General features: G+C 39.5%; 4 protein-coding genes and 2 pseudogenes across 4 annotated transcripts in view; 1 reads left to right on the top strand and 5 right to left on the bottom strand.

Moving 5' to 3' along the window:
- RRAGC (Ras related GTP binding C) overlaps positions 1-9,632 on the bottom strand; it is a 23,546-nt gene extending 13,914 nt beyond the window's left edge. Inside the window, exon 1 of the mRNA XM_025041292.1 lies at positions 9,584-9,632. The gene's annotated coding sequence lies outside the window, so the exon portion shown is untranslated. The remainder of the gene's footprint in view (positions 1-9,583) is intronic.
- MYCBP (MYC binding protein) lies at positions 3,314-9,978 on the bottom strand. Its single transcript, XM_006924212.3, has 5 exons — positions 9,853-9,978; positions 9,584-9,656; positions 6,147-6,195; positions 5,769-5,898; positions 3,314-4,526 (listed from the first exon to the last, which is right to left on the bottom strand). Exons 1-5 carry the CDS (start codon positions 9,934-9,936, stop codon positions 4,482-4,484), a joined length of 381 nt encoding a protein of 126 aa, XP_006924274.2. The 5' UTR covers positions 9,937-9,978; the 3' UTR covers positions 3,314-4,481.
- Positions 9,979-10,110: 132 nt separating this feature from the next.
- On the bottom strand, positions 10,111-13,200 carry GJA9 (gap junction protein alpha 9). The gene has a single exon (XM_025041291.1). The coding sequence runs from the start codon at positions 12,829-12,831 to the stop codon at positions 11,293-11,295; it is 1,539 nt and encodes a 512-aa protein (XP_024897059.1). The 5' UTR covers positions 12,832-13,200; the 3' UTR covers positions 10,111-11,292.
- Positions 13,201-19,518: 6,318 nt separating this feature from the next.
- On the bottom strand, positions 19,519-19,637 carry LOC112473014 (annotated as a pseudogene).
- A 495-nt stretch (positions 19,638-20,132) lies between these two features.
- LOC112473013 lies at positions 20,133-20,251 on the top strand (annotated as a pseudogene).
- A 2,940-nt stretch (positions 20,252-23,191) lies between these two features.
- RHBDL2 (rhomboid like 2) overlaps positions 23,192-25,039 on the bottom strand; it is a 38,714-nt gene continuing 36,866 nt past the window's right edge. Inside the window, exons 9-10 of the mRNA XM_015598785.2 lie at positions 24,499-24,560; positions 23,192-23,739 (exon numbers count right to left, since the gene is read on the bottom strand). Coding sequence (XP_015454271.1) covers positions 23,560-23,739; positions 24,499-24,560 — 242 coding nt within the window. The 3' untranslated portion in view covers positions 23,192-23,559. The remainder of the gene's footprint in view (positions 23,740-24,498; positions 24,561-25,039) is intronic.

Below are 25,039 nucleotides of genomic sequence, written 5' to 3'. Positions count from 1 at the left end.
CCCCCGGCCCCCAGCCTCCACCGGCCCCCGCCCCAACCCCGCCGCCCGCGGCTGCCGCCTCCTCTTCCTCCTCCTCCACGCCGTAGCCGAAGTCCTTTGGGAACGAATCCGCCGCGCCATAACTGTCGGCGAGGGGCGTCTCCTCCGCCCCGTACTGCAGGGACATGGTGCTCGAGCCGCGGCCACCCGCGCCCTGACAGGCCAGGCCAGGCCAGGCCAAGCCAGGCCGCCGCCTCCCCAGTTCACCGCCGCCGCCGCCCCCGGCAGCCGCCACCGCTGTGCGGCCCGCCCCCCAGAGTCTGGCTCTCATTGGCTCCGCTCCCAGGCCCAGCCTCTCATTGGCCGCTCAAGCTGCCACTCAGGAGCAGCAGGGTAGGTGGTGCCCGTCACGTGCCCGGAATCACCTGACTCCGAGCCGAGGAGGGGGGAGGAGGAGTCACGAGGAGGGTGGCCCCGCCAGGCCGAGCCCTCTGCCCTCCGCCCGAGCCCGCACCTAGGACCTGCCCAGCCACGCGCATTGTTTCTCACCGCTCTCCTGCTTCTGCGGAGTGCCGGAGGCCATCGCAACGGGAGATGCTCTCTGGGCATTTGGGAGGATTGATTGCCCTCCCCCAATTGTACTCGCCCAGACCAACGTTTATTGATGCCTTCGAAGTCCTGGGGCACAAGGAGCACAAAACTAGGACCACCCGGAACCTGCCTACTCTCCAATTGTTCGAAGATTAATAGATAGCGGACCTCTGCGTAAGTAGCCTCGATGCGAAATGTGGAATGGGAAGGTCAAAGGTACAGGTAAAAATGCTCGGGAGTTGGGAGGCTGAGAAAGTAGAAGGAGCTGGTTGGTGTCTGAGCCAGGTCAAGATGGATGGATATGGATGGATATGGCTGGGAAATTCAAAGGTATGGAGGAGGAGCCAGCAAAAGTGAGGGCAAAACCTCAAACAAGGCAGAGTCATGAGTGCAATACAGTTCATTCTAGCAAGTAGAACATCATTTCTTTCTTCAGCAAATCACTGGCAGTGGATATTGCTACCTCTTCAAACTCAACAGGACTTAACTCCTCCCTTACCCATCTAGTCAAACTACTCCAGTAATTTCATCCCCTTCCCTCCATAGAACATTGCCTTCTCTATGACCTCCCTGAAATCAGAAACCAAAGGAATGAATAATGAAAGCAAACCAAAGCAAATGCTTGTCACCAGATATTGGAGAAAGCTAGAGTAATTTTTACCCTTGTCAAGCTTTAGAATGGAAATTTGACAAAAGAGGATCTTCCTCATAAAGTTGGTGGTACTGATCTTCCAAAGAAACTAACTTCTTCATTATGAAGGGTAAGCATGTTAATGCAGGTCTAGGACTTGGTTATGTCTGAATTTAGAAGTTAAAGGTAGGACACGTCCTCAGAGATCATGTAGTCCAACCTCTTACCTAAAGAGAATCTACTCTATAGCATCTGATAGAGGTATACCATACATTTCAGTAGTCCAAGGGAAGAGATCACTCTCTCAAAAGGCAGCCAGTTCCACTCTGGTAAAACCTGTTTAAAAGTCTCTTATTGAGGCCAAAAATCACACTCCCTGGAGCTTATAAAGAATACAGGAGTAGTCTTCATCTCTTCATGACAGCCCTAGATTGAAGTCTTCATTCCTCACTAAGTCTTATCTGTCCCACATTAAACATACTCAGTTACTTCAGTGATTCCTTCTACAGTGATGTCCAACAGAATGTTGTATAATGATAGAAATGTTCTGCATCTGTACTGGTCCATATAATAGACAATGTGGATTGAGCACTTGCAATGTTGCTAGTGACAGAGGAAATGAATTCTGAATTTTCTTTGCCAGATGTGGCTATGGCTACCATACTGGTCTTGATTTTCAAATGCCCTCTCCATACTGGCCACTCTCCTTTATATGCATTTGAGCTTGTCAATATTCATCAAATGTCTGATACCTACAATGCAATACTGACCAATACAGCCTTCAGAATAACTGTTTAACACCTGGACAGTATTTCTATTAATGCTTACCAGAGTGGAATTTTTTTTAATATCCAGAGAGTATATGTAGTTCCCACTGATAATCACTGGAAATACTATTTTGTCAGCAATCCTAGTGCCTAAACTTGTATAACTGCATTTTTTTAATCTAAATAATATGACTTCACATTTCAGCTTTTTGATTTAGGTCCAGAAGCTTGGGTATGCCAAGTTAGGCATTTTCAAGCTTGTTTCAATATAGTCTACCAGTCCGCCCTTCCAACTTTGTGGCATTTATAGGTCTGGCATTACTGCCATCTGACCCATATGTAGTTGTTTACAATTTGCAAGGTACTTTTTCATCTATTAAATTTTGTCCTTATGACAACCTTGTGAGGAAAGCAAGATATGAAATCTGCATTTTATAGATGAGTTAGCTGAAGCATAGCAGGAACTGAATGGATGGAATCCTTCCCTTAAGCCTCTTCTTGTATACTGTCTTTGTCCAAATCATTGACAAAAATGTTGAAGACGACCTCCAGAAGCCAGGCTGACCCTGAATTCTTAAATAGCACTGACCGGTACAACAGTTTAGCAGGTCAGTTCCAGCAAAAAGTGTGATTATCCAACTCATGGGTTGCCATTCTGTACAAAAGGATGGTAAAAGAGATAGTCACCTGACTTACATAAATATTAATACTAGTCCCATGGGAAAAAAGCAAACGAGTTTTCGCTGCCAGAACAGTGCTACTTGTCGGTATCTACAAAGGGACTGTCATATCAACTGCTTAAAGAAGCCAAGTATCCCTCTCTTCCAAAACCCCCACGGGGCTGCATTTTATTATTATGATTCTTAGCACATCCTATCCCATATTGTAATTGCTTATATACGTGTCTTATGAATAACTTCAAGTCATCCATTTTTGTAACACCCAGAACTCAACCCACTGCTGTCCATGTAAGAGACACTCACATTGGCAAAAGATAAACCAATTAAAGTGAATATTCTTCCAGTAGTATCTGGCCCCCCTCCAAAACCAAACTGGTGACTAAAAGAGGTACAGACCACTGCCACATTCCTGCCAACATGACTGATTAAAATGCCCTTATATTTGACTTAGTTTCCAGCAGGTGCTGAGACTTCTGCTAGTTAAACCAGCCTTCATTGGATTGTTTTTTCTGTGTGTTTTGACCAAAAAAAATAGAGTTCTCTAACAATCAGGATAGGATACATGAAATAGGCTACTACTTAATAATATCAATCAGTAAGGAAAATAAATGATCAAGAAAACAAAACATCTGTCTGTAGGTCTTCCAAAAGAAAGGAAAAAGGACTAACAAACAAGAATATAGTGCTTTACCATTTACAAATCTTTCACATACATTCCATTTGACCCTCACAACAACCCTGTGAGGTAGGCAGCACAGATATTATTATTCTCATGTAATAGATGAGGAAAGTGAATCTCAGAGCAGTTTAACTGATGTGCCCAAGGTTCTACAGTTAGTAAATAATTTGTATTAATATCAGTCTTTGGCCTAAAAATGCAGCACCCAACCTCCCATCATACTTGCCGTACCTACTTCACAGGGATAATGAAGATAAAATGAATTCAAGACTAGAAAAAAACTTTGAGGGAAAAAAGCACTATATAATTATACCCGCAAACTATAATTTTCCACGATATATGGCTCATTCCCCTTTTCATCCTAGCTTGTGCATGAACCCAGAATTTTATGTTGCCTCTGTGCTGTGCTCAACTAAGCAACTAAGTAAGGCAGAGAAACAGTGCAATCTTGTTTAAAGTCATATAAATTACAATCAGGATAACTGCTATTATAGCAAATTGAAAATCAACACAGAAAGGCCAATGTACAAGTAGGACCCACTGAAGCACAGAGCAAGCAAGGCAACATCATCAGATAGGGCATGATTGCATAGAAGGAAAATGTGTCAGAGTTCAAACTGGCACACAGACGGTTATCTAAGGCAAAGTGGTGGCAAAGAAGAATTATTTGTTCCACATTATATAAACGAGCAAGATTCATGGGAACCCATGCAAAAACATCTCATGTCACACAGATCTCTCCAGCTGCCTATAGAGAATATAAACAACGTTTTAAAGAATGACTGTACCTATGCTTATATCCTGAACTAACCCAAGAACAGCCCCCATGCTAACCTTCCTTGCTAAAATACAACCAGTACCATTATTCCTAGTCAGACTAATATACAGAATATCTTTTAAGGTAATGAATTAGATAGCTGTGTTTAGATTTTTTTTTTTTTTTTTTTTAGGATTCTCCTGCTTTTAAGACCCAAAGAAGGTTATATTGAGTTTTTATTGGTGATTCTGTGTGTTTATAACAGTTAAAGTGTGATAGGTGAATTTAACATATTAAAAGAGTTCTATAGCATCTGTTCAGAAAAGATTATATACTATACAAACTATTCAAGTCATACAAAACCATTTTTCAATGTCTTTTTCAACTGAGTAGAATCCTATTCAGCACGCTTCTCCTCCTGAGGTGGTTCATACTGAGCAAGCTATAGGGCAAAGACAGAGGATTTTAGGTGAATTTTATTCTAAATTGGGTAAAAAACTTAATAGTAACAAAACGAGTTAACTAATCATTGAATCAGTAAGTTTATATTAATAATCTATCCTTTTTAAACAATTCAGTAATTTACGATTAATACAATCAAACCTAATGAAGACTCTTTTTACATAAACTTTTAATATTACTAAACTGAAATTTAATTCCAATTCATATCTACGCTGAAATACTATCCTTTTTAAACAATTCAGTAATTTACGATTAATACAATCAAACCTAATGAAGACTCTTTTTACATAAACTTTTAATACTAAACTGAAATTTAATTCCAATTCATATCTACACTGCTGAAATACTTTATATGTAATAATCTATATCTTCCCAAAGATGCTGTGGTTTATAAGGTACTTTCTTCCCCTCCACCAAAAGTTTACTGAACTTTCTCCTAAAAAGTAGAAAAAAAGAACTATGTGACATATATGAAGCGAGCCAGTCAATGAAGAGCTGCTAATGTCTTTGACTTAAAAGGTGCCCAAGAGTTAACTGGCATTTGCACAATGTGGAATCTGGGTAATTTAAGATATTGCGTTTTCTTTTATGCTAAGTTGTGGTTCCCTGGAAGAACACTAAGCTAAGATTTCAGTTGCTCCATTTAGCTGTCAGAGTTGAGAAGATAAAACATTACGAGAAATACCTAGAATAATGTAAAAAATACATTACGTGATTCAGAGTGTGGTGAAACCTCAAAAGACTTAGAGTTGACTAATTTGAAGTTTATGAAAATTTTCACAGGAGTTTAAACAAAGAAAAAACTTCAGCACTAAACAAAATTGAGTGCAAACAAACTTACAGAGCCATTACAGGGCCACCACGCATGACTATGCAGACTGCACTGCACAACTCATAAGAGGTGCCATTCACAAAACAATGGCCCTATACTGACCTACTTAAATCAACTGCTTAAGACTCTCAGAAATCTCCATTTACTTTTATAAGCAGCATGACCAATATTCTCATTTTTGTTGATGTAAGTTCCCAAGAACCTTTTCTTAACCATACTTGCTTGTCCTATTTATAATTTGTCTATGGTTTTCTAAACGGCATTAGTTCAGCCTTACAATTAATTGAGATTGATATTCACCCTCCTCCCTCCCCTACTGTCCATTTTAGTGAGGTTTTGATCACTAAAAGTAAAATTAATTTTTAGCATGAATTCTTTTTAAAAATTTACCTTTGTTTTCAGTTTTTTATTTTCTTCTACAATAGCTTCATATTTCTCTTTCATTTCTGCCAATTCTAGGCGAAGCAGCTCTATTTCTGGATTTTCTGGGGTAGCAGCTCCTAAGTGATGCTTTAAAAAACTAATATCAAAGTTAAGAATTTACTTGAGCTGAATGGAACTAATGAAATAGCCCAGTGTACCATCAATATCTCTGATCAGAGTCACCCCACCCTACCTCCCATATTTACCCAGAGATCATCATCCAAAAACTCAAAGGAAAGTAACTTTTTCAATAATCAAAAGTATTATAAAGGTTTATTATCTATGTGAAAAAATAAGAGTTCCAAAAATAAGGCCTTTTTCTGACTTGAAAGATGAAAAGGATACTCCAAAGCACTATTAGGTTTCTCTGGTTCTTCATATAAGGCTACCAATACTGCAAATCAAAAAGCAGAAAAAGCAACAATTAAAGTCTTAAATTTGAATGACTGAAGTTATAGTCCATAACCCAGTATCTATTAAGTGCCTATTATATGCCAGGCACACTGCTAGGACTGTCCATACTATGATCAACAAGACAGGCATGGACCCTTTTCTCAATGAATTTACAGTCTAGTGCAAAAGATAAGCAAGGAACTAGACAAAAAAAAAAAAAGTATCAAGGGACAATATAGAATAATGGGTTATGGGAGCACACTGGAAGAACGCCTAACTCAGCCTAGGGCACCAGGGAAGGCTTCCTAAAGGAAGGGAGATAAGACCTGAGACCTAGATGATGATGGTTGTAGATAAAATGGGAAGGGCAGGAGGCAACATACTGAGAAACTGAAATTCAAGTGTGGCTAGATAGAGTTATGAACAATATTGCAGGAGTATTCACTATCAGTGATTGGCTGAAGAAGCTGGAAAGGTGGTCGGGGCAGACTAGGGAGAGGATCCTGCAAGTCTGGTTGGACTTTGATCCTAAGAACAGACACAGAAACATTTTAAGCAGGAAAGTGACTGGATCACTCTTGACTGCTATGTGGAAAATCAACAAGTGGGACAAGGATAAGAGCAGGAAAAGCAGTTAAGAGGCTGATGTGGTAATCACGTTGAAAAGATAGTGTGACCTGCACTAGGGTGACAGAGGGGTGGAAACAATGTAGATAAATTTGAGAAAAATTTAGGAGAGAATCAACATGGCTATGGTAATTATTGAAAAACTCTGAATTCAAAATATCCTTCAAGAATGAAGTTTCATACACGACATGCTAAATGACCTCCAACCAAAAACTTTACCAGTGATCAACATGCTCAAATCAACATTAACATATAATACTTCAATGGTTTCATATCCTATAGCTAGCTCACATCAGCACTACCTTGCTCATCTTCTATTGAACAAACTCCTCCTAGGATTTATTGCTCAGATAAAACTCTCTCTAAACCAGGGGTTAAGTTTTTGTGCATGGAACCCTTTGAACAGTCTGATAAAAGCCAAGAAAACAAATTTAACTACACACAAAAAAATATGCATATCCATACCACAAGAACTCCTGTTTTAAACCAACTTACATGCTTCCCTTTTATCTTTCAAGAGTTTTAATAACTCCTCAAAATAAAATATGCAGTATGGAAAAACTCAAACGGGCAACTACATTTAACAACTTAAATTGAGTTCTGATAGTAACTCTTTATCTCTCTAAATATACTATCTTTTGAGACATTGATATATTTATACCACTACCCAATCCTCTTTCCTCCTTTCAGTATGTTATAGTACCTTCAACTTATTACCTTTTTCTTTAAATTATATACTCAAACTTCTGTTTCTTCCATTAATCTCCATTGATCTCTACTGAGTCCTGATTTTCTAAGACATGAATACACTTTATCCTTTCTTCCTCTTCTTCGCCCATCCTATTTCTTTCAACTTTTAAATTTCTGTCAGTGGTACAAGGTTGGTAATTACAGAACATAATGTAAATGTCAAGTTTCCTGTGCTTTTCTATAGATGGAATATACTTCCTTTAACTCAGACAAGAAAAACTCTATACCCGATGTTCCCCTTTTTGCCTTAGCAGCCAGGATTTTTAGAGGTTGATATATAGTGCTCAAAATAACTAAAATGCCTCTTCTTCCAAATGACTTACCATCTTTATCTTTAGCCATCCTGTCTTACAGTGTTTTTAGTTTCAAATCCTCTTGGAAATAAGCTTAGTAAAAATTATAAATTAAATCTATGTAAAGTACCTATGTTTGAAGCTGAAAATCAAGTTTTAAATAGATCTCATCAGTAGATAGTATGTTGTCTGATGTTACTTAGGAAACTGGAAATCTAGTCTCTCATGAAGGAATATCCACATATGGCCACAGGCTGTTCATCTTCAGTTACTTCCCACAAGGGTCACTTTGCTGCCCTTTACCATTATATCTTTCACTCCATCCAGCCACTCTGGCCTCCTTATACTTCCTGGAACTCTTGACATAACATACTATTTCATTCAGGTCTTTGTTCAAATATTAAGAGAGTAATATAAAATGGCATATCCAGTGTTCTTTATCCCCAACTTTACTGTTTTTATTCATAACACCACTGGCTGACATTATGTATTTATTATTAGTCCCCTAACTAGGATGTAAACTCATTTAAAGCTGGGAATTTTTTCCCCCACTGTTGTATCCCCAGTGCCTAGAACAGAGACCTGAATAAAATGGTTCAATAAATGAAAGAAATGAACTTGTGGAGTTTTTTTGAGGGGAGAGGAGAGATGAAATTCTAAGCATCTGTGTGACACTTCCATAAACAGAGCACAGCACTTTCGTATAGTCCCTTAATGTTGGCTGAAATTTATATGCAAAGCGATAGGGAAACTAGCACCTGAACCCAAGGTAGGTAGCAATTCAAAATTACCAGCCCATACTTGAGAATTTAAAGTCCTATTTTCTGCTATGATTCATAGTTCTCCCAGAATTTTCTCCTAACCTTTGCTTCTGGCCAAATAGCAGTTACCAAATTATTTCCCAGGCATTTACTGTTCTTCTCATGTGGCCCCGGGTACTCATCCCTGCCAACTCTTCTACACCCTTGAAAGTCTCAACCAAAGAGTTGAGTGATATATAACAGACATTCAAATTACTGATGAGCTGATGAAATAAGCAGTACCCCAACTATCTCTTGGAACCCTCCAGCTTCAAGGACCTTATCTTGAAACTCGGAGGAAGAGACACAGTGTAACAATGTACATTTTAATAAGTAAAAACAATATAACCATTTTGATGTGTCCTCAAGCTTCTTTAATTATGAAATATGCACAACGTAGGAATTGACATGGACTGGAAATTGGGCTGAAAAGCCACAGCCTAATTGACTATGAATCGCCTACATTGGAGATGAAGTCCACTTAGCTACTTCATAGCGCACTTTGAAATCGGAAATTTTTCCCACTTGCCCTTCGTTCGCGATTAAATGTTTCTTAACAGTATTTTGAGGACTCCGCAGAAACTGTGAAGCGGGAGGAACTGGGATCTCAAGGTCTTTAGCAAACATGCCCACTGCGGCTGCTCGAGGCAAAGCAACGGAAGTTGGAGAGACTTTGCAACAGCTGCAAGAGTTTCACTCCCGGCCGGGAGAGTGGTGGCCGTGAGCAAGGCTATCCGACTCGGGCGGCGTCCCGCAACCTAGCGTGCGCCGGTCCCCAAGGATCCCCAAGGCCCACCTCGCTGGACCCCGAACGCGTCCCACCTGTACCCGCTCCTTCCCCACGCCACGGCCCGTCATCGGGCGCAGCCCCGAGGAGCACGAAGAGGGTACGAGGAACCCTCTCTTACCCCATGCTCACCCTTAGTCAGCGTGTCCAGCACCCCGGACTTCTCCAAGTACCTTCGGAACTGCTCGCGCTTCGAGTCGGCGGCCTGAGGAGACACGGCGGGTCAGTGGCCGAAACCCGGGGGCCGGAGCAGGAAGAAGGCGCTGGGAGTTCGGCAAACCCCGCCTCTGCTTCGCTACCTCAGGCCCCCAAAACCTGCGCGCGCACCCCCACTCCCACCTGGAGCCGACCAGAGGCTCGCCACCGCCCGCACGCCCCCAGCCATGCCGCGCCCCCCTCACTTTGTAATGGGCCATAGTGACAGCGGCAGCGGCGTAGCTGGCGCCGGAGACCGTGGCTGGCGGGCTCTGAGCAGCACTGCTCATGCGCCGAAGGGCACGCGCGCCTGCGCACTTGGGAACCACGGGCCGGGGTGGCCGGGGTGTGGCCTGTTTTCATGGCGACCGGGACGCTCTGAATGCCCCATAGTGGGCCGTTCCGAAGGAGGCTGCGTACGCCCGCCCATCTGGCTGGCTGAGCAGCACCTCTCTTTCCTCTTCCGGTCCCTGCCGCGATTCGGTTGCTTAGCGAGCGGCACGGTTTCGGTAACTTGAGACAAATGTCCAGGTGGGGCCAAAGATGGGCGTGGTCCCCGGAGGCGGGGCATGCGGAGCCCGGGAGCACTAGGGCTATTGCCGAGGCGAAAGAACTCTCGACACCCGTTGTGGGGGTACCTTTCTCAACTGGGACTTCGGAAGCTTTGGTAACCTACCCGCTGACTTCTTGCCTCTCATTCTGCAGGAGTGTTCACGACTGACGCAGGGCGACCCTTGGATTTCCAATGGTTTGAGGAATGTGTTTAGAATCGTATCTTTCGGTTCTAGCATTTATGTTTGGAGTTTCCTTGTTTTGTGGCCAATTTGACGTGGGCCTTTAGAGAATGAGCAGTAACGTGCTAATAACTAGCACTTTAGAGCGCTTGTTGTGGGCCAGGCTCGATATTAAAACATGTGTTTCTTAATTTAATCTTGACTCTCTACTTGTGATGTAGGAACTGTTAGTAAAGTGGTGCGGTGAGATGACCAGTTCGTAGTAGAACCAAGACTTCAATTTGGGCACCGAATCACAATGCTATAAACTGGTCAAAGAAAGCCACAGGTCTTTTTAAGATTTTATTTGCTAGATAACAACATGATTATGCACAAGACACATCAGATTGCAGCCTATAAGGACTAAATTAAATCCCAGGAGCAAAGAAAATTTAACCAATGTCCAGAAATAAAAGATCAGTAACTAAAAAGAGGAATTATATACATTAAGAACAATCTCCAAGGCTTCGAGAAAAAAACCTCGTTCCAATCCATTTAGCCTCAATTCTGAACATATGATTTTTCTAACATCAGTTTTCACAAATCCTGAAGGGAGCCCGTGAAAAAGTAACCCTGATTTGGTAATACTATGTCTTTGATTTTAAAACTACACCTTCACAATTCAGAATTTGAGTTGTTTGCTCTATATTGGTAATACTATGTCTTTTTTGGTAATACTATGTCTTTGATTTTAAAACTACACCTTCACAATTCAGAATTTAAGCTGTTCGCTCTGTACGAAATAAGTTTGCAGCTGTCTGTCTTAACAGCTGGGCTTTAGAGCTGCCCTTACCTGTTCTGTCTGTGCTTCGCCACCACTAGGCTACTTCTATGATAGGATAATATGCAGAATGTCTAAAAGCCAACAGCTGTTCAGATCTGAAGGTCTGTGGGAGCCCGCCTACTAATGAGGTTGTTTGTCAGCAACATTAAATGATTTGGAGGACAAGTGGTAGGATTATTGCAGGTTCTGACAAACTCCGATCCAAAGGACAACTCTCGTAAAGAATTAGGAGTGTCTGGAATATTAAGTGGTTGGAAGTCCCCTTGTAAAGGAGAAAGGGTTCTGATTGTGCCATCTCTGAACTGGCCCTTGAGGTTACCTTTAGGAGGTGACTCCCAGTTCTCATCTTCTATAGAGGGACTCAGTGTAGCACAAAGCCACCTCGGGGTTTCCATGCAGTTAGCTGGCAAAGAGAAAGCTCTTTGGGATGTCAGCCCCATGTGGTTGTCCAGATCTCTAGCAACACCTGGAATAGAACAATTACCTCTAGCATTCTGGTTCCTTTTGCTGTCTTTGCCATCAATTTTCTTTTCTCTTAAGGGGTTACCATTAACTTCTTTTCTAAATATTTTATGAGCATCTTCATTAGTACTTGAGCCGATGGATTGACTATGACTACAAGTAGTACTAAGTGTGCACTTCTCATTGGAAAGTACAGTTTCCAGTTCATCCAAAATACATTTTTCATCATTTCCTTTGTGATTGTCAGGATCTGCCTGAAATGCAGATAAATTTAAACTGGGATACACTGCTGTGTGTGTTTGCTTTTCCACTAACAGATTATAATCAGGTGCAGAAGAGAGTTGCTTCAGTGAATTTGCAGATGTGCTCTGATATTTGGCAAGATTTTGTTTTGACTTGTAGAATTCATTATGCTCATCCTTCAATTTATATCGTCCCCAAAGCCCTCTTTTAACCTTTTTAAAGCCTAAGTGGAAAATTTCTAGAACATTTAAAAAAAGTGAAACAGTGGCTATGGATTGCATAAATAATAGAAATATTGTCTTTTCTGTTGGTCTTGAGACAAAACAATCAATTATATTTGGACATGGGTGGCCATGGCATTTAAATAGAGGCTCTAAATGAAATCCATATAAAAGATACTGTCCAGTCATGAACCCAACTTCAACTACAGAGCGAGCAAAAATGTGTATCACATAAGTGCAAAGCAAGGTTCCTCTGAGTGGAGCTTTATTTAGTGTTCTTCTCTCCAGCTGATAAAGTTCTTTCTCCAATTTCCTCCGATCCCCAGACACTTCAAACTCTAGCCCCTTCAGTTCTCCTCTCAGTTGAGCTTTCTCCCTCTGCCTCTCTTTCTCCAGAACTCTCAGTTGGTACAAAGCATGGCCCATGTAGACCAGAGATGGTGAAGACACAAATATCACCTGTAGAACCCAGTATCTAATGAGGGAGATAGGAAAGGCCTGGTCATAGCATACATTTCTGCAGCCAGGTTGTTCTGTATTACAGATGAAGCCAGACTGCTCATCATTCCAGACATTTTCAGCTGCTACATCCAAAACAAGCATTCGAAATATGAACAAGATGGTGAGCCAGATCTTTCCAATCATGGTAGAGTGGGTGTGAACTTCCTCCAGAATGCCTCCAAGGAAATTCCAGTCCCCCATGTTTATTTAGTCGGCCATCTTAGCTCTGAACCCCGTCACAAAGAAGGCAGATAAAGTCTTCCATTCTGACAGCGTGCTATTTCTTAAAGCAAACCTATAGCCAAAATATAAACAAAGTATCACTCAGTTTGCAAGTTGCTTTGTTTTTTCCCTAGAGTTGTGATAATCTGTTACCAAGAATATATTTAAGATGTCAGGAATTTAAAATCACATGTTTAGACCTCAATGCAATGAAAAAAACAAAAACATGATACCTGGGGAAGGGTGTATAAACTCTATGAAAATAGAACTGTAGGATTTTCTATAAGAAAGGAGTCTCCTTAAGCAGAAGTTTATTGTTTAATCTTTTAAACTCAGAGCTTTTGGAGAAGTTCCTTAAACTTGATTTGATCTTACAAATGTATTAAGATTATATTATATAAAAGTTATAACCAAAGTCAATAATTTTAAAATTTCACTTATACGCAAAGGAAAATGAATGTGTTTCATTTTATAATTCAGTAAGATACAGCATCTAATGAAACCAGAGGAAACATCTGGCTCTTGCTATAAGAATTTAGATTAGTTTTTTAATCCACATTTAAATTTCTAAATTCTAGATTTATGACAGTTTTTGAGCATTGTCAGAAGTCATTTTAGTAATATATTTGAGTATTCATAACATTTTTATTGTAATTTGCTATGAAAAATACTGTAAATTTTTATCATCTTAAAATGAACTCCAAAAATTTTCTACTATTTGGTATTACCAGGATGTTATTAGATATTACTTGAAATAAATGGAACATTAGTGTGGTGGTGGTGTTATAGAAATTTTCATTGTAACAGTGTTTGACCTATTTAAGACATGTAGCTTGCTTTTGTGGAGGGAGCAATGGGGCAAGTTATAATTTCCATGCTTGGATTATCAGCCAGTAGGTTTTATATTAAGGTTGATATCCTAGGATATCTAAGAGGAAGTACATCCCAAAGAAAAGAAAAAGGAATGAATGTTTTCACTCTCATATAAAATATAAATGTATTATATCCCTTATAGAAAGGGAAATGTTACACAATAGCTACAAGATATAGGCTATGCTTTTTCATCACAAAATTCCTATGAAGTAATTATGTTGCTCCCCATTTTACAATGAGGAAACTGAGGCACACCTTAAATGACCCAAAGTCACACAGCTAGAACTGGCATTCAGATTCAATCAGTATGGCTCTAAAGTCAGCTCTTAACTGTTTTAACTAAACTGTTATTTTCCTCTTTAAACATTTGAAATTTGCATGAAAGAGACATTAAGAAATCATGTTTACTCTTAAATTTTTAATTATTTAAATAGTGATAGCTTTGACTTTTTAAATAACTATATACAGTTAAAAAGACTTACAAAAGCATCAACCTTCTAAAATTTAGTTGTATTCCTGAGATAGAAAAATTTCTATTTGACTTTATTATGTTAGCAATAATATACTCTTTGACCCAACAATCCAAAGCACTTTAAAGTGTAAGCACATATTCATGATCATAATCATAACCTGAAAACATCCAAAATGATTGTCAATACAAGAAAGACTATATTGTACATAATAAATAACAGTATATCCAGAGTGTGATACTATGTAAACAGTAGAAATGATAAATACATAATAATATAAAAAGACATTTGATATATTGTTTCAGTGACATTTAGGTTATAACATTGAATAGTGTGGTCCTATTACTGTTAATTTACTTACATACAGAGATGCATGCAAAAAAGCCTAGAAAGATATTCATCAAATGTTAACTGATTATCTCTGGGTAGTGTAATTATAATTGACTTAACTTTTTATCATTTTTTTTTTACCGTGAACACTTTACTTCTCTGATCACAAAAAGAAATAAAAGATTTTTTTTCCCTTATAAGGGCATAGCATTTCCTGAAATAAGCAGCAGTATTATTTCACTACAAACCTTAGGTTCTAAAGCTTTCGTAGCAAATGATGTTAATACCAGCATGCATAGATATAGTACTATAGAATTCAAAAGCGAAAGGTAAAAACATTTCAAATGGCTCTTAATTAGCTAAAACAGAGAAATTATTACAAACCTTTCTTAGTTTAGATAAATCTGAAGCAAATCATGCTTAGAAATTATACCACAGCCATCTTCAACTTATTTTCTGAATTTGTCCCTTTGCAGGTGTAGAGCAGATTCAGTTTGGTTCAGTGCAGTGAATGAGTCAGCCACCAGCTAAAATCCATTTTCCTATCAGCATATTCTTGCTTCTAAAACAGTGTTGTCCAATAAAACTTTTTGCAGTGATGTCGAAATAGACTCCATCTGTGCTATCCAATAATGTAGCCACTAGCCACATGTAGCTATTGAGCACTCTCAATGTGGCTTGTGTGACAGAGGAACTGAGTTTTTTATTTTAATTTTAGTTAAAATATACAGAGCTACCTGTACCTAGTGGCTACTTTATTGGACAGCACAGGTGAAAATTACTTCCAGTATTTCTAATCACAGTGTAGAAGACTAAAGTTATGAGCCCCAAATTAAGCTGAATTAATGGTTCCTCTGTAATTTTCAGATGTCAAACTAAAACAGGAGATGTTTGTGTGCTTTTTTAATGGTAATTTTGTCCCTGGTGAACCCCATAAGATAATCACTATTTTTGGTCATGTGAACAATGTTTCTAGTGCCAAAAAATCTTTCTGACTAGATAATAACTTCTTAGTCATCAGTCTTAATAATCAATGGGTCATGTCCAGTTTCACAGTTAGATAAATCCTGTTGCTCTGTCTAGTTTTCTGTGACTAACAATTGTATTGTCCTTTAGGTTATTCAGGGTCTCTCCTCAGAGCTGGTGACCTGGTGGATTGGCCATGGCAGATGAATATTTATTCCTTGGGCCTCTTTGCTAACTACTAGCTACTTTTCAGATTAAATGCAAACATTTTGTCACAGGAAATTTTATATGCATATATGTGTATGTGCATATTATATATTATATCAATTATATATTATATGTAACATAAATTATTAATAATGAAAAATGCTAAGCCTCAGTAGTCAGAGAAATACAAATTAAAATGAAGTATTTTTTAAGTATAAAAATGGAAATTTCTCAAAGATTTATAATACCTGCTTTTGGCAAGAGTATGAGAAAACTCTTACTCATATACTGTAAGAATATAAATGGACACAGTTATTTTTTAAAAATGTGTCTAAAGTCCATCAGTGTTAACTCTCTGTTACAGGGATGAGGGAAAATTAATAGTTCAAAGAGTAATAATGATGAAAACTCTACAAAGAACTGAATATAAAAGTAAAAAGTACATAGTTGTCAAAAAAGTTTTTAAACATGTTTACTTTATATGCAGTTTTTTTTTTTAATTTAAGTGATGGCTAATAAACATGTCAAGTTTTTAAAAAGTCATCTTAAATTTAACAAAATTAACAAAACGTTTCTGCTTCTGGATGCTCGAAATATTCATTCATTCAGCAAAATATACTCAAAGACACACTGCACGTTTGCATAGTACTGTTGGTAGTAGTACAAAATCAGCAGCAACTTAAGTGTCCAATAGAGGAATGGTTAAATAAACACTAGTACATCTGTATCACTGAGCAACTGAGAGAATAAAGATCTGTACACTAAAAGAGATAGACCCCTGCATCAATTATAAAGCAATTTACAGAACAATAATTGTAGTGTGACCTCATTTATCCTGTTAAAACTTATATTTCATGTGTATATTTAATTAGCTAAAACAGGTTAACACAAACCTTTCATAATTTAGGTACATTAGAAAAGCACGTCATGCTTCTCTGAGTTTCTCCCTTTGGGGGTGCAGAGCAGATTTAGTGCCATTCAGTACAGTGAATGAGTCAGCCAGCAGCTAAAATCCATTTCCCTTTCTGTTCATCTTGAATAGTAAAATGTCCAAAATGCGCACCTAACTGTTGACAGCAGTCATCACTGGGGAAAAAAAGCTGTTTAGGATGGGAAAATAAAAGGGAGTTTTATCTTTTTAAGTTCTTGTTCAAATCTCCAACTTTGTTCTTCTTTCTCAAGATTGCCATGGACAGATACATGCAAAAAAATGAAACTAGACCATTTTCCACATAAATTTTTAGCGTTTTCACAGAAAGTAAGGCTTTAAATTCTCAAACATGGGCTGGTAATTTTGAATTGCTACCTACCTTGGGTTTGGGTACTAGTTTCTCTATCTTCAAATAAATTTCAGCCAACATTAAGGGACTGCTCTATGAAAGCACTGTGCTCTGCTGTTTCTAAAAGTGTCACAGATGCTTAGAATTTCATCTCTCCTCTCCCCTCAAAAAAACTCCACACATTCATTTGTTTCATTTATTGAACCATTTTATTCAGATCTTTTATGGTTCCATATAAAATTTTTTATTATTTGTTCTCGTTTTCTGAAAAATGTCGTTGGTATTTTGATAGGGATTGCATCGAATCTATAGATTGCTTTGAATAGTATGACCATTTTAATGATGTTGTTTCTTCCTACCTATAAGCTCAGTATATGCTTCCATTTGTGTCTTCTTCAAATTTTTTTTCAATGACTTATAATTTTCCGAGAACAGGTCTTTTACCTCCTTGGTTAATTTGATTCCTAGGTATCTTATTGTTTTTGATGCAATTGTAAATGGGATTGTTTTCTTAATTTCTCGTTCCGATAGTTTATCATTGGTGTATAAAAATGTAACCAACTTCTGAATATTAATTTTGTATCCTGCTACTTTACTGAATTCATTTATCAGTTCTAACAGTTTTTTTTGATAGAATCCTTAGAGTTCTCTGTAGTATCATGTCATCTGCAAATAATGACAGTTATACTTCCTCCTTTCCAGTTTGAATGCCTTTTATTTCACTTTCTTGCCTGATGGCTGTAGTTAGGACTTGCAATACTATGTTGAATAGAAGTGGTGATAGTGAACATCCTTTTCTTGTTCCTGATCTTAAGGAAAGTGCTTTTAGCCTTTCCCCACTGGGTATGATATTAGCCGTAGGTTTGTCATATATGGCCTTTATTATGTTGAGATATGTTCCCTCTCTTTCCACTTTGCTGAGAGTTTTTATCATAAATGGATGCTGGATTTTATCAAATGCTTTTTCTGCATCTGTTGATATGATCAAATGATTTTAATCTTTCAATTTGTTAATATGGTGTATCACATTAATTGATTTGCAGATATTAAACCTTGCATCCCAGGAATAAATCAAACTTGACCATGGTGTATATTTTTAATGTATTGCTGAATTTGGTTTGCTGTTGAGGATTTTCTCATCAATGTTCATCAGGGATATTGGCCTATAGTTTTATTTGTACTGTCTTTGTTTGGTTTTGGAATCAGTGTAATGGTGGCTTTGTAAAAAGAGGGAGACTTCCTTCCTCTTGAAGTTTTTGGAATAGTTTGAGAAGAATAGGTGTTAATTCTTCACCTATGAAGCCGTCTGGCCCAGGAGTTTTGTTTTTTGGAAGTTTTTTGATTACTGATTCGATTTCGTTGGTGATAATCAGTCGATTCAGATTTTCTGTTTCTTCTTGACTCAGTTTTGAGAGATTCTAGGAATGTATCCACTTCTTCCAGATTGTCCAATTTGTTGGCATATAATTGCTCATAGTATTTCTGTGGAGTCCCTAGTTACTTCTCTTTCATTTCTGGTTTTATTTATTTGGGTCCTCTCGCTTTTTTTCTTGATGAGTCTGGCTAAAGGTCTGTCAATTTTGTTTATCCTTTCAAAGAACCAGCTCTTGGTTTCATTGATCTTTTGTATTGTTTTTCTAGATTCTATTTCATTTATTTCTGTTCTGATGTGTATTATTTCCTTCTTTCTACTCACTTTGGGTTTTGTTTGCTATTCTTTTCCTAGTTCTTTTAAGTATAAGGTTAAATTGTTTATTTGAGATTTTTCTTGTTTCTTGAGGTAGGGCTGTATTACTATGAATTTCCTTCTTCGGGCTGCTTTTGCTGTGTCCCATAATTTGGAGTCGTTGTGATTTCATCTTCATTTGTCTCTAAGTATCCTTTGATTTCTTCCTTGATCTTATTGTTAACCCATTCATTGTTTAGTAGCATGTAGTTTAGCCTCCATATGTTTGTATATTTTCCAGGTGTGTGTTTTTGTTTTTATTTTTGTTTTCGTAGTTGATCTCTAGTTTCATACCACTGTGATCAGAGAAGACACTTGATATGATTTCAGTCTTCTTAAATTTACTGACACTTGTTTTGTGGCATAGCATGTGGTCTCTCCTAGAAAGTGTTCGATGTGCATTTGAGAAGAGTGTATATCCTGCTTCTTTGGGAAGAAACGCTCTGAAAATATCAATTAAATCCAGCTGTGTCATTTAAGGCTGTTGTTTCCTTGTTGATTTTCTGTCGGAAGATCTGTCCATTGGTGTCAATTGGGTGTTAAAGTCTCCTACTATGAGTGTATTACTGTTTATCTCTCCCTTTACATCGGTCAATAATTGCTTTATATATGAAGGTGCTCCTATGTTGGCTGCCTATATGTTTACTAGGGTTATGTCCTCTGTTTGTATTGATTCCTTTATCATTATGAAATATTCTTCTTTGTCTCGTTATAGCCTATGTTTTAAAGTCTAATTTGTCTGATATAATTACTGCTACCCCAGCTCTTTTTTTCATTTTCATTGGCATGAAATATCTTTTTTTTTTTCTCTTAACGCCTACAGCACTTGGTATTCCTAAGTGGTCTCCCGTCCAAGTATTAACCAGGCCTGACCCTGCTTAGCTTCTGAGATCAGATGAGATTGGGCATGTTCAGGGTGGCATGGCCGTAGACATGAAATATCTTTTTCCATCCCTTTTCTTTCAGTCTGTGTGTGTCATTTGACCTTAAGTGGGTCTCTTGTAGACAGTATATGTATGAGTTTTGTTTTCTTATCCATTTAGTTATCCTATGTCTTTTGAAGAATTTAATCCATTTACATCTTGACATAGGTACATAGTTATTGTCATTTTGTTATTCGTATTTATGAGTTTTTCCCCCTGTTTCTTTTTACAAAGTCTTCAACATTTCTTGTAATTCTGGCTTCATGGTGATGAATTCCTTTAGCTTTTTCCTATCTGGGAAGCTCTTTATGTCACCTTCAACTTTAAGTGATAGCCTTGCTGGGTAGAGTAGTCTATAGGTTCTTGTATTTCATCACTTTGAATATTTCATGTCAATTCCTTCTGGCCCGCAAAGTTTCTGTTGAAAAATCAGCTGACATTTTTATGGAGTACCCTTGTAAATAACTAACTGCCTTTCTCTTGCTCCTTTTAAGCTTCTCTCTTTATCTATGGCCATGCTACCCTGAACAAGCCCGATACCATCTGATCTTGGAAACTAAGCAGGGTCAGGCCTCGTTAGTACTTGGATGGGAGATCACCTAGGAAGACCAGGTGCTGTAGGCGTAAAAAATAAAAAAATAAGGGATTATAAGCTGACAAGTTCCTTGCAATCTGTGAGGTCAACCAAGCGTTGCCTCCCTTTAAAAATAAAATCTTAGGCATTTTAATGATGATGTGTCTTGGTGTGGGTCTGTTTGGGTTCCTCTTGTTTGAGACTGTGCACTTCCTGGACTTGTATGTCTATTTCCTTTTCCAAGTGAGGGAAGTTTTCTGTCATTATTTCTTCAAATAGGTTCTCAATTTCTTGCTTTCTCTTCTCCTTCTGGTACCTCAATAATGCAGATGTTAGTACATTTGATGTCCCAGAGATCTCTTAACTTTCCTCATTTTTTTTTAATTCTTCTTTTCATGTTGTTGTCCTGATTGAGTGTTTTCTTCTACCTTGTCTTCCAATTTGCTGATTCGATCTTCTGCTTCATCTAATCTACTGTTGATTTCTTCTAGTGTATTCTTCCTTTCAGTTATTGTAATCTTTATTTCTGACTGGTTCTTTTTTATGGTTCTATATTCTTTTTTATGCTTACTATCTCTCTGTTAAAGTCCCTACTGAGATCATCTGTTCTCCCCCTAAGTTCATTGAACATTCTTATAACCAGTGTTTTAAACTGTCTGTCTCTGGTAGGTTGCTTGCTTCCATTTCACTTAGTTTTTCTTTTTTTTTTTTTCCTGGAGGTTTCTTCTTTTGTTTCATTTGTGGCATGTTTCTTTGTTTTCTCATTTTAACTGTCTCTCTGTGTTCATTTCTATGTATTAGAAATATGTGTTATGTTTTCCACCCTTGGCCAAGTGGCCTTATGTAGTAGGTGTCCTGTGTGGCCCAGTGGCACAGTCTCCCTGATCATCTGCACAGGGAGCTCTGGGTGTGGGTTGTGTGTTCTTTTGTTGTAGCTAATCCTTGTTTGCTGTTAGCCAGTCAGTGGATGGGATTGACTCTTGGGCTGACTGGCTGTGGGGATTGGCCACTCCCACAGGGTATGAGCTGCTGTGTGATGCTGACCCCACGGAGTGAGATTTGCTCTAGCAGGCTCCTGTACCTCTTGAGACCACCTTTTTGGTGTGCCACTTATGGGGCTAGTCAGGTGGTGCTCTGTTGTTGTCTGATGCCATGCCTCCGGGTATGTTAGTTCTAGGGCCCCATGTAAATCAAGGTCAGCCACTGCCTTTGATTGTTCAGGGCTGCCTGGTAGGAGCCACAAGTATTTTACAAATGGTTGCTGCTTGTACTGGATCTGGAGAGACAACACTGTCAGATGAGGTTGGTTACCCCCAGTACTGGCCCTGGGGTGGCTCAGCAAAAGGACCAGTGCATCTCAAGGCCTGAGGCTGTCTGCCAGTTGCCCATAAGTCTCCACAGCTGTAAGGAGTTAGGTGGGGCAGAGACCCAGGGAATCACCTAGGTAAAGCATGCAGATTTCACCCAGCCAATGCAGAATCAGGTTTTGTTCTTATGCTGAACCTGTGGCTTCCTACGAAAGTCTCAGGTCACAACAAGGCCAGCTGCTGCCTACCTCAGGCCCACAGACACCTGGGATCTGTTCATAAAATAGTGTAGCGCGGGGCATGCCTTGTGGCCCGCCACTAAAAGTCTTTCCAGGGATGCACAGTCTGCATGCAGGCCTCACAAGCTAAGGACTGTTGTTTGCTGTCAAAACCATGGCCCAGAGAAAACACAGGGTAGGGCTGGCTGCTAGGCAATGGGCCTGCCGCAGGCAATTTGTGGGTTGGGTGGTATAGGGTCTCTGGGAGACAGAGGGTGGAGCGAGCTGAATCTATCAGGCCGATGCATATTGCTGCCAGTATTGAGCCTGTGGGCTCCCACAAAAGTCATAGATCACAGCGAGGCCAGCCACAGTCCACTTCAGGCCTGCAGACCCCAGCAATCTGCTCAAGAGACACTGCAGTTTGGGCCAGCACCAATGGCTCACCACCAAAAGTCTCCCCCTTACTGAACGGGCCACACATGGGTGATGCAAGCTGAGGGCTGCCCTGCCCATCTATGCGCAGCCCAGGAAAGGTGCAGGGTGGGGCTGGCTGCCTGGCAACAGCCTGCTGGGGACAATTTGTGTGTGGGGTGGGGCTAGGTCCCAGGGAGACAAGGGGGTGGAGCCGGCTGGTCTCACCAGGCCAGTGCAGTTTCAGAATTGGCCGTGAAAAGGGAGGGTTCAACATAGGCAAGATGGCACCCATCCATAGACTGCCCAGGAGGGGGGCCAACAAAGGAGCAATGGTGGCTGTCCCTCCAGCCCTCACTCTGGTGCCACACAACTCAGTCCCTCCTTATATATCTCTTACAGCTCCTGAGCTGCTGACCCTCCGCCACAGCCCAAGATGAGTGTCTGTGAGTGAGTGAGTTTGAGCGGGCCCTTTAAGGCAGATGTCTGGGTTTTCAGGTTCTTTCCATCTCACCTAGACAGCCAGAATCCCCACTAAATTATACAGTCAGATTTTGTGGGAACTCCTCCTCTGCCCAGGATTGGAACCCTGGGCTGGGGAACCCCTGTGTGGGGCTAAGGCCCCTCGTTCCTTCAGGGGGGTCTCTACAGCCACACTCTCCCTCCCAGTGTTCAACTGCCACACATGGGTGTGGGAACAGCCCACTTCATGTCTCTGCCCCTCGTACCGGCCTCAAAGTGGCTCACTCTTTATATCCTCAGATGTATGTGTTATGATTAGCTAGACTTCAGGTGGGTCTCAAAGTTATTTGTTTTATAATTTGGTTGTAATTTTAATGCAGTCATGGAAGAAGGCACACCCACTTTTACCTAGCCAGCCATCTTGACTGGAACTCCCTGAATTTTTAAAAGAATTTCCATATCTTCCTAAGGTAACAGAGTAATAGCCAGCTTTCTGAGTTGCTAAAAAGATTAGCAGTGATGTATATAAAGCACCTCAGTGATCTATCGACTCAAACAGTGATTGAAAGTGATTATTGATAGTCTAACCACAGGTATGAAATGTTTTTATTGTCAGCATAGTACAGTATTCATAGATTCTATCAAGCAATTTCTACAATATATTACCCAAGGAGAGCTAGTCTTTTTTAGAGTATACATGTATGCACACCATATGCCTGGGAAAGACCCACTCTCTGTTTTTTATTGTTGTTCCCTTTTCTCTCTTCCCTCCCCTTGCATTTGGAAGCGGCTTCCTTAAACACTAAGTCCTTTTGTTAGCAACTTTTGCAACTGATGACTTCAGTGGTGTTTTGCCCTTTTTATAGCATTTGCTGGGACAGCTCTGTTTCTTCGTAGAGTTCTCCAGTTTTTTCCCCAGATGGCTCTTTTTATTCATTGGTTTCTATTAGGGGCAGGTCAGTTCGCTGGGGATAGGAAAATGTTGAAAAGCACGGCAAATAAGACACAAGCTAAATAAGCTGCAATTGCTGCCCAAAACCGTGGATCTCTCAGCAGTGCCTTATCGAAGCAGCTAAACACAGTGTAACCTATGGACATTCCAGCAAATCCACCTGCAATGTGAGCTGCAAAAGACACCTTTGGAGAAAAGGGGAAAAATGGAAACAAGAGAAAAAAATGCTAATTATTTCAGTAGCAACTCTCTTACTAAACAGTGATTACATCACAATCACAGTCTTAAAAGTCTGAAGAACAACGTTGGGCAAAAGACAAAAAACTCCATGTGCACAGAAAGGAGATGTTCTAAAACATATAAAGCTAAGAAATGTCATTTCACCAACTCTGAGTACACGAGACAGAGCCATTGTTTCTCATTCTTCTTGATCATCAAATTTTGGATGGTTCTATATAGTGCCAACCAAGAGAACAGAATTCAGTTACACAAGAGCATAATCTGATCTCACATAAAATGTCAGAATGAAAACACAGGTAAGATACAATACAAATACTCAAACACAAACTACCAAATTCAAAGACTAATTCAAATAAAGTAAAATCTTTGTCAGTTTTCTTTATATTGTAAATTCACCTGGACCCCAATTGTCATTGCTGTTTTCCAATCTGCTTTTCATTCTGTGTGGACCATGAAATCCCTTTTTTCCTGTTCTAGAATAGCTACCAACGTGGCAGGTGCAGAGAAGTAGAGCCAGTGGTCAGGGCCATGAGAAAATTGAGTAAAAAGGACAACATAAAATTCTGATTTCCTCAGGAATTTTCTTTCAAATGGAAGTTTGACTGCCTGAAATCACGAAATTGTTGCTCCATTTGATGACTCTTTTTAGCTATTTATATGATAGGTAAACAGATTTTTATTTTAAAAAAGTAAGCCAAACTCACCGGTGACCCGTTTGCAGGGACAAAGAACCTTCTGTAGAGAGCAAATCCCACGTCCGACACAACTAAATGGAAAAACAACCCGATGAAGCCCCAAGACCACAACAGAGCACCAAATGTTTTTGGTTTCCCACTAATAATGGTAGCAGCTGACATGTATTGAGACGTCACTCTGTGCCAGATGCTGTGCTAAGAGCTTTACATGTATTAACTTCGCATCATGAATCCTCACTGTGACCTTATGAAGTCAGTACTTTCATTATCCCATTTTGCAGGTTTATTCACCCAACAAGTATTTATTGATTATTTTCCATGTGCTAGGCACTATTCTAGGTAGTATATATGCTGCAGTAAACAGATCAGACAGCCCTGTCTCATAGAGCTGTCTAGTTGGGGGAGGCAAGCAAATAAGTAAAAAAAATAATAATAATAAAAGGAGAATTGGGAATGCTGGGAGTAGAGTGTGATTTTTAATAGCAGAGTCAGGGAGGGTCTCACTGAGAATATGACAGAGATAAGGGAGCAAGCCATGTTGAAGAAAGAG

This window comes from Pteropus alecto, unplaced genomic scaffold, assembly GCF_000325575.1.
Source record: "Pteropus alecto unplaced genomic scaffold, ASM32557v1 scaffold39, whole genome shotgun sequence".
Taxonomy (NCBI): Eukaryota; Metazoa; Chordata; class Mammalia; order Chiroptera; family Pteropodidae; genus Pteropus; species Pteropus alecto.
Note: the sequence above shows the minus strand (reverse complement) of the source record. Positions and strands in the feature narration are given on the sequence as shown.